The following is a 9,337-nucleotide window of genomic DNA, read 5'->3' on the forward strand; positions in this document are numbered from 1 at the left end:
CATACACTTACAAGGATGTTGACCCTCCCATGGAAGGCAGAGGAGACAGTTTCCATTAATTTTTCCCTTTGGCCACGGCCTAACAGATCACATACTGAATCTGTCACTGTAAACCCCATGTTTTTCCATTTCCTGTAAGCACTGATCTAGCTCTGTTTGGTTACGAGAGCAGGTGTGGACAAGTGCACCAAATCCTGCCAATTCTTCAACTATTTCATGCCTTAATGCCCAACACAGAAATGAAAAAAGATTAATAATCTATTTGTGTAATTATTGTGTCAATGCATTGATTTATATTGAAGCAACTGATAAAGGAAGATTTTTTTTTGGGTTTCTACGGTTACCAAACCTATGCCTCGGGTTCCTCCTGTTACGAGAGCAGTCATTCCTTTGAGAGACCATCTTCTTTCTTTCATGTTGATCGCTTCTTCTCCCATGATTATCTTTGCTAGTTATCGAATTTCTGTGACACAAGTCACAGAAGAGCCGTATAATGTGATACGAATCGTAAATTATCATATTGATGATGATATAGTATTGTGAATTAAAATGTCAATTATTGATTAGTGCCACACACTTGAAATACAAACCAAGAAACCTTTCTACTCATAAATTTCTGTATGCTCTGAATTGCTGTTTGTGGCCTTTTGGAGAATACTTAATAATATCTGTCAAAGTGTCAACCTGAACAAAAATTACTCTAAATTCATTCACCTTTCTTATCATGAATTTATGTTTGCATAAATTCTTGCTTGTGGTCCTGTGGAAAATGCTTAATATGACCTGTCAACGTGAGTCCCAACTCGCCCTATGTAATAAGCAATTAACCTTCTCTAATCTGATCGTTAGTCATTTTACTTTGATCCTGATGTTTTTCTAAAATAATTTTTCTAGATATGAATTACTGCTGCGACTCAAGGGAATAGCTACGTCCAGGCCTCTGATTTTTATATGAAGGAGATGATGATCATAAAATTTCAGGGACTTAAATACTTAGAAAGCCAAGCCTGGGTCTATTAAGCTTCCAGGGGCCAAGTCATCTTGATCCAGCTTCATGGGGCCAGAACTACAAACTGGATAAGTGAACTTTAACAGTAAGGACTTGCCTTGATGCATACAACTCATATATTATAAGAGGGAAGATGGGAAATAAGGAGCAGGCTTAGAAGTTTTTTTTCTTTCTCAATTCCTGGATTTTGACTGAAATTTGAGGTTATATACGATATCTTCATTTGAATTTCCAGGTCTCGTTTAATCGTACTACCTTTTGAAAGAATTCAAAACTTTTTATTTGATGAAGAGAAAGTGCATAATTCATATGATATTCAATAACAATTTCTCTTCAAACAACAAACAAACTTGGGTCCTTACAAGAGGGAAGGTTATTTGAAAAAGCATAATTCAGATTATAGCTCTTGACCGACCTTGTAGTCTCAGCAAGATTGTTGAAGGATTTCTGTTTAAGTGCTGAAACCACTCACAGTATATCCTCCATCAACAAAGACTATCTGCCCTGTGATATATGAAGCGGCAGGAAAGCAAAGAAATGCCACCAATGATGAAACTTCATTAGGTTCTCCTGGACGATGCATCGGAGTGCGAGACATCACGTCATCATAGCCCTTCTTGTTCTTAGGATCTTCCTGTGAAAAGAGGAATCTTAATTTAATGCAGCAATAGTGAAAACTTTGATGGATTCATAAATGAACATCATTGCATCAACCAAAACATTGACTTAAGATTTTACATATGAAAACTAAAGAAGAAAGCAAGCAAAGATTAAGATCAGACTCCTTATGATGAACAAAAGATATGTTATAAGAGATTTCATCCATTCTCACGAAAGGGGAGAACAGGGGAGAGGTTTGTACCATCATGGATTTCGGTCTCTCTACTCTGATTAGGCCAGGTGCAACAGCATTAACTCTTATATTGTCTTTTGCCCACTCACATGCCAAGTTCTTTGTAAATTGATTCATAGCTCCTGAAACAATAAAAAGGTAAAAACATCAGCAGATATGCGAATTCCTGGAAACAGAAAGACGAAGTTTGCCATTAAAAAGATACCTTTAGATGCTGCATAGATAGATGAAAGAGATATAGCCACAGAACTTGAAATGGAGGAATTAAATACAATGCTTCCATATCCTGAAGCTTTCAAAAGGGGTTGCGCAAGTTGACATAAATTGTAGGCAGACTCAAAATTTGTAACCATAATAGTTGAGAAATCTTCAGCTGTGAATTCTACAACTTCTTTTCGGATAGTTGTCCCAACATTATTCACCTAAGCAAATCGACCATTTCCATTAAAAAAGTATGAAATTTTAAAGAAATAAATAAATAAATTTTAGATGTTGGAAGGCCAAGTTAGAGATCATAAGAACTTGCAGAATTTACAATCTGATATGTATTTCAATAAACTCACAAGGATGTTGAGCTTTCCCTGGAAGAGAGAGGAGACAGTTTCCATCAATTTCTCCCTTTGGTCAGGGTAAAACAAGTCACATGCTGATCCTGTCACTGTAAAACCCATGGTTTTCCATTGTTGTAGACATCGATCAAGTTCTTTTTGGTTACGACAACAAGTGTGGACAACTGCACCAAATCCTGCTAGTTCTTCTACTATTGCATGCCTAACTCCAAATACAAAAACAAATGGGACTTACAGAAAATGATAAACAACTGATTAATGAAACGGAAAACGAAAAATTATATTTGAGGTCACCGACCCTATGCCTCGGCTTCCACCGGTGACTAAAGCGGTCATTCCCTTGAGAGACCACCGTTTTCCTTTACTGTTGATATCTGCTTCAGTCATGTTCATCTTTGACAATAATCAAATTCTTGAGATTGAACATTTGGAGTTGGAGATATCAACTAAGGTGGATGTTTAAAAGTAAAAACAACAGTCAAGACAACCCATTTGAACAGAAGTTGGGCAGCATGTCTTCCACATGTCAAGGCTTATGTAAGGTTTGTTGTCTCGTGTAAAGCAGTAGGATGGCAAATGCTGTTGAGAAGGGAAGGTCAATGATATCTGGCCATTCATTGACAAATATATTTCATTAGTTGTATATTTGTTTAGTTGCCTTTTATAGACTACCATTCATTGACAAATATATTATATTAATTGTATATTTGTTTAGTTGTCTTTTATACTTAGACTACCTAGAATAGATTAGCATGATTGTAGGAAATCTCTTGTATAAAGCTACGTCTCCTAATTTAATAAAATTATTCAAAGGCAAATATTATTTTTCTTCTTTACATGGTATCAGAGCAGGGAACGATACCCTAGCTCTCTGCCTCTACCCCCTTTCTTTTTGCCTTCTTTTTATTGCTGTTTCTCATTATCATGATAGAACAGCAACCTTCGAATGGAGGCAAGCTTGATGCTGCAAATCCATATTTTCTTCATCATTTCGATCATCCAGGAATGGTGCTTGTTTCCAAATCCCTCAATTGGGATAATTATTCGATATGGTATAGAGCCATGACGATTTCTTTGAATGCCAAATCCAAGTTAGGTTTCATAGACGGGACCACCACAATGCCGTCTGCCACAGCCAAACCAAACGACTATGCTTCGTGGAAAAAATGCAACGATATGATCCTCTTTTGGATTCTCAATTCACTCACACAGGACCTTGTAGACAGTGTTATTTTTTCGACCACCACCCAGGAGGTATGGGAAGACCTTCAGGATCGTTTTTCTTAAAGCAATGCCCCCTCGCATTTTTCAGATTGAAGGGACATTGCTTGTCTTGCTTAAGATTAGATGACTGTTGCAGCTTATTACACAAGGCTAAAAAAATTATGGGATGAACTAGGATCCTATAATGACACCGTTTGCTCTTGTGCGGCAGACCATAAGAGACGCAGATTGATGCAATTTCTCATGGGACTCAATAAGTCCTACAGTGCAATCAGAGGGCAAATTCTGTTGATGAATCCACTACTTGATATTGCCAAGGCTTACTCTTCCATTATACAAGAGGAGAAGCAGCGAAGCTTGGGGGTTGCATATGAGAGGACGAAGAACTCATCCATGGTTGTTCGAAGGGTTGAACTGGTGGCTCTGGCTGTTTGACATGGACAAGGTTCTTCTTCTCGTTCCAACCCATCTAATCGAAAACCTTTGCATTGCTCTTATTGTGGCCGTGACCATCATGTACGAGAAACATGTTGGAAGCTGAATGGGTACCCACCAGAACACCCTAAACATGCATCAAACATGTCTAATCAAGGAAACACTCATTTCAAGCACAACCGTAGCCATCAATCTTCAGTCAACAATGTTAAGGAAAGTCCAATAATGCAAGAAGTGCCGTCGGTGACAAATGGGCTCTCTGATTTGTAAATCCAGCAAATGTTATCTATCATTTAGGGTAAAGGGACAACACAATCCGCCAATCCTAAAGCTAATGTTGCTTCCTCAGGTTTGTTACAAACATTGTTGCACCTCCATCAATTAATTATAGACAGTGGTGCCACATACCACATTACTTCATCCCCAACTTTGCTTGTTAACAACAGTAAGAACACTTTTTTGGCATCAGTTGCTATGCCAAGTGGAGAACAGGCTCTGATTACATCCATTGGGAATTTACCTTTGAATTCTGCTGTTACTTTAAAAAATGTGCTTGGTGTGCCATCTTTTAAGGTAGATTTAATGTCTGTGAGTCGAGTTACCAGAGATCTAAATTGTTTAGTAACTTTTTTCCCTCATTGGTGTATTTTGCAGGACTTGACGACGAGGACCACGATTGGTTTGGGTGAACAACGAGACGAACTTTATTACTTGGTTGCGTTAGTGTCAGAGAAGCCAAAACCTCAAACTCCATCCGCAGCAGCCACTTCTTGCCGTTCACCCAGTTCTCAGGTCACCTCCTCCACCGCTTTGTGGCATCGTCAATTGGGGCATTTGTCTTCCTCTAGATTAGATTTTATGGCAAAGCATTTTTTAAATTTCCCTTTTCAGTCTAATAATGCTTGTGATGTTTGTGCACTTGCAAAACAAAGTCGACTTCCATTTTCTGTTAGTTCAATGTTGTCTGTTAGACCTTTTGACTTAATTCATTGTGACATTTGGGGCCCCTATAAAATTGCCTCTCTTTCTGGTGCGAAATATTTTTTTACTATTGTGGATGATTATTCTAGATTCACATGGGTATTTTTTATGCATCACAAAAGTGAAACACAACATTTACTTGTCAATTTTTTCTCATTTGTCCAAAAACAATTCCCTGTTTCTATAGCCAACATTCGGGTTGATAATGGTGGAGAATTCTTCTCTATGTGGGAATTTTTTAAACAAAAAGGGACCACTTACCAACATTCTTGTGTCTATACTCTTTAACAAAATGGGGTTGTAGAGCGCAAGCATCGCCATATTCTTGAGTCCGCTAGAGCTTTTCGTTTTCAAGCCCACCTTCCTTTACATTTTTAGGCAAAATGTGTTTCTACTACTGTTCATATAATCAATCGTTTGCCCACACCACTCCTTTCTCGCCAAACACCTTTTGAACGACTTTATGGTAAGCTTCCTTTTTATTCCCATATTTGAGTTTTTGGGTGCCTTAACTATGCTACTGATGTGCATGTCCCCCATAAATTCGCTCCTCGAGCCAAACAATGTATTTTTCTTGGCTATCTAGTTGGTCAGAAAGCTTACATGCTTTATGACCTTGCCACACACCAAATGTTCACTAGCCGTGATATTGTTTTTCATGAAACTATTTTTTCTTATGAGTCCATTCCATCCACTTCCTCAAATTCAACCCCTGTGATTCCTCTTTTTGTATCTGATCCTTCCCCACCAGTCCAACAACCCTCACCACCAGAACCAATTTCTCCTGCCCAACAACCCTTACCACCAAATGTAGCTTCTCCTCAGCCATCACCTACTAGTCCTCCTCCCGAACCCATTTTACGCTGCTCTCAAAGACCTCATCACCCTCCCATGGCTTTACGTGATTTTTTCTGCAACCAAGTAACATGTCCCAACCATTTGCCGCCTTTGTCATCAAGTCCATAAAAAGGTTCGTGATATCCCATTTGCAATTTTCTCTCTTATCATCGTTACTCACCACAACATTGCTCTTTTACTGCTACTGTTAGTCAAGATATTGAGCCTACATCTTATACAGAAGCAGTTTTTCATTCAGATTGGTAAGAAGTAATGCAATCTGAATTGGCTACTTTAGAAGCTAACCACACTTGGTCCTTCACTTCTCTTCCTCCTGGTAAGAAGCCTATTGGTTGTCGTTAGGTTTATAAAATCAAATGGCACTCGGATGGTACTATTGAGCTTTTCAAAGCTCGTTTGGTTGCAAAAGGTTACACATAGCTAGAAGGTATAGATTACCATGACACTTTTTCTCCCACTACTAAAATGATTGCTGTTCATTGTTTATTGGCTTTAGCAGCTGCCCAGAATTGGTCTCTTCACCAACTTGATGTCAACAATGCTTTTCTTCATGGTGGTCTCCATGAAGAAATTTATATGTCTCCACCTCCTGGTCTTCAGCAACAGGGGGAGAATCTAGTATGTCGCCTTCACAAGTCGTTATATGGCTTAAAGCAAGCTTCCTGACAATGGTTTGCAAAGTTCTCTACAGCTATCCAATCTGTTGGCTTTGTTCAATCCAAAGTAGATTACTCGTTGTTCACATGTCAGAAAGGCAAATCTTTTACAGCTTTGTTGATATATGTTGACAACATTCTTATTATGGGTAATGATGTCAATGCCATATTAGCTCTCAAGCAATTTCTACATAGTCATTTTCGGATTAAAGATTTGGGTGATTTGAAATATTTTCTGGGCATCGAAGTTTCTCGGTCGAAGAAAGGTATTTCCATCTCGCAACGAAAATAAACTTTGGAAATTTTAAAAGATAAAGGATTTTTGGGTGCTAAACCTGTGAACTTTCCCATGGAACAAAACATAAAGCTCTCGGATTTAGGTGAATTGCTTAAAGATCTATCTCAGTATAAGCAACTTGTTGGATGCCTAATTTATTTGACTATTACCCAGCCGGATATCACCTATTCGGTCCATGTGTTAAGTAGATTCATGCATGCACCTTAGAGACCACACATGGAAGCTGCCTTGCATGTATTGCGTTATTTGAAAAACAGTCCAAGACAAGGTTTGTTTTTCCCTTTTCAGAATGATTTATCTTTGCGAGCTTTTTCTGATTCAAATTGGGCTGGTTGTCCAATATCTTGTAGATCCACTACGGGTTATTGTGTTTTTTTGGGATCTTTTTCTCTTATTTCCTAGAGGACAAAGAGGTAGAAAACTGTATCTTTCTCCTCAGCAGAAGCCGACTATAGAATGACTTTTAGTGCATGGTTCAAGTTGCTTGAACTTTTAGTATTAGTTTGAATGACATATTGTATTTAGTCATTGAATTATGAGTTTTGAAACTTATGACTTTAGAAAAATGATGGCAAGAATTGCATATTAAATTGTTGCAATAGTGTAGTATTGATGATAGTAAAAGATGGGTGATTATATTATAATGTTACAATATGCCACCATAAATTGTCAAGTTTGTATGCTTGAAATTAGAAATATCATTCAAAGAATGGCTTGGCCAAATGAATATATTGTTGTTTCTTTTTTTGAGATTAGTTATAAATAATATGTAAGAAGTGATTTTATTGTATAAAGAGTAGAAAAGCGTTCCCAAGTATAAATATCAAAGAAACATCAAAGAAATAGAAGTTTAGTTTATATATTAAATACATGACCATTTTAGAAATTGATTGGTATGGGTATAGTTTTCATTCCTTCCTATATATTACAAGCTATAAAATTGTCATAGAAGATCTTGAGAATATGTTATATTGGCCAAAAGTTTAGTTAAGAATGTTAGAAAGAAACTAGAATTTAGCCAAATTATATATGTTGTGCCATATGTTAGATTGGATTTACAATGATTAACATGGCAATATAGATTAATGTATAGAATGTAGCCAAAAGAAAAGAAGAAAGAAGGGCATGTATAATAATGTTGATGGTCATGTTAAGAGAATGAAAATTTATGGCATTAAGATTTGTATTTAGAAAGTTGTACAAGACATGTTTGTTACATTAGAAAATATTAAAGAGTAGAATTTGTAAGAGTTAATGTACTTGTGCACGTGTACTTTTTACATAGCATGATAGAATTGAAGAATTACATAATTATGTAGAAATGATAGAATCATGTGCGTACACACGATGCATAGAATTCAGAAATAAAGAATAAAATAGAAAATGTTCAATTTAAGCGTGTTGGTAGAATAGAACTTTGGGCTTTTCAGAAAAGTATAGAAATAAAAGCCTTAGAATTAATAGAATACATGCCAGAGTCAGACACGTATTTTGAGATCATGCATAGACAGCATATAAATGCATGACATAGCATAACATATATTTCAGAAATTTTATAATTATTGGAAATGTCTAGCTAGTTATTTTGCAGATTTACAGAGCATGTTTTCAGAGGGCTATTGCGATGGGGGAACTTGTGAGCGTTCGCTACAGTAGCTAGTGGCGATAGAGATGCAGAAGTTTCCCACATGCACACCGCCATCAGTGAGCGGCCTTAGAATAGAAAACAGAATTGTACAGTCCACTAGAAGTGCATGTGGATGAGTACTGTATCCAAAAAGAATTTCAGAATATGCTCACACGGCCAAGGTTCCAAATTCATGCCTCAGCCTAGTCCAATCGGCAAACCAGAACAGAATACAGAAAGAATTTTAGAAAGAAAGAAAATAGAATAAGAAATAAAATACAGAAATAATTTCAGAAAGAAAGAAAAATAGAATAAGAAATAGAAAACAAAAAGAATTTCAGAAAGAAAGGAAAAGAATTAGAAAAGAATTTTCAGAAAGAATACAAACATGATCATTTGCATATGCATCAGACATTTTATGTGCATTGCATCTTATGCATTTATGCATAGATTAAACATTTTATTTTATTGTTGCATGTCTAACTAGTCAAGAAAAGAAAATAGAAGCCCGTGAGAATAGAGAAGAAAAGAAAGAATAGAGAAGAAAAGAAAATAGAAGCCCACGAGAATAGAGAAGAAAAGAAAATAGAAACCTGTGAGATTAGAGAAGAAAAGAAAATAGAAACCTGTGAGATTAGAGAAGAAAAGAAAATAGAAGCCCATGAGAATAGAGAAGAAAAGAAAATAGAAACCCATGAGAATAGAAAAGAAATTAGAGATATACAAGAAAATGAAAGAAATTAGATACATACTAGAAAAGAACATAAATTATAAACATGACAAATAGCAAGGTAACTTAGCGATTTGTTGAGTAGAGAAAGAAACAA

At 36.5% G+C, this 9,337-nt stretch overlaps 2 protein-coding genes across 5 annotated transcripts; one reads left to right on the forward strand and one right to left on the reverse strand.

The window, feature by feature from the left end:
* Positions 1 to 1,371: 1,371 nt before the first annotated feature.
* On the reverse strand, positions 1,372 to 2,824 carry LOC116114955 (tropinone reductase homolog). Of its 4 annotated transcripts, none has more exons than XM_031401088.1 (5): positions 2,730 to 2,824; positions 2,426 to 2,633; positions 2,068 to 2,284; positions 1,842 to 1,984; positions 1,372 to 1,631 (listed from the first exon to the last, which is right to left on the reverse strand). In XM_031401088.1, the coding sequence occupies exons 1-5, from the start codon at positions 2,822 to 2,824 to the stop codon at positions 1,461 to 1,463; spliced, it is 834 nt and encodes a 277-aa protein (XP_031256948.1). In that variant the 3' UTR covers positions 1,372 to 1,460. The 4 variants fall into 4 exon arrangements, with proteins under 4 accessions (XP_031256948.1, XP_031256951.1, XP_031256949.1 ...); XM_031401091.1 differs by having other exon boundaries at positions 1,372 to 1,625; positions 1,872 to 1,984; positions 2,730 to 2,818; XM_031401089.1 differs by having other exon boundaries at positions 1,372 to 1,643; positions 1,872 to 1,984; positions 2,730 to 2,818.
* A 531-nt stretch (positions 2,825 to 3,355) lies between these two features.
* Positions 3,356 to 6,037, forward strand: LOC116114962. Its single transcript, XM_031401098.1, has 7 exons — positions 3,356 to 3,685; positions 3,779 to 4,084; positions 4,388 to 4,439; positions 4,560 to 4,663; positions 4,745 to 4,882; positions 4,982 to 5,170; positions 5,753 to 6,037. The coding sequence occupies exons 1-7, from the start codon at positions 3,356 to 3,358 to the stop codon at positions 6,035 to 6,037; spliced, it is 1,404 nt and encodes a 467-aa protein (XP_031256958.1).
* The last annotated feature ends 3,300 nt before the right edge of the window (positions 6,038 to 9,337 follow it).

The sequence above is a fragment of the Pistacia vera genome, unplaced genomic scaffold (assembly GCF_008641045.1).
Source record: "Pistacia vera cultivar Batoury unplaced genomic scaffold, PisVer_v2 Contig729, whole genome shotgun sequence".
NCBI classification, from domain to species: Eukaryota; Viridiplantae; Streptophyta; class Magnoliopsida; order Sapindales; family Anacardiaceae; genus Pistacia; species Pistacia vera.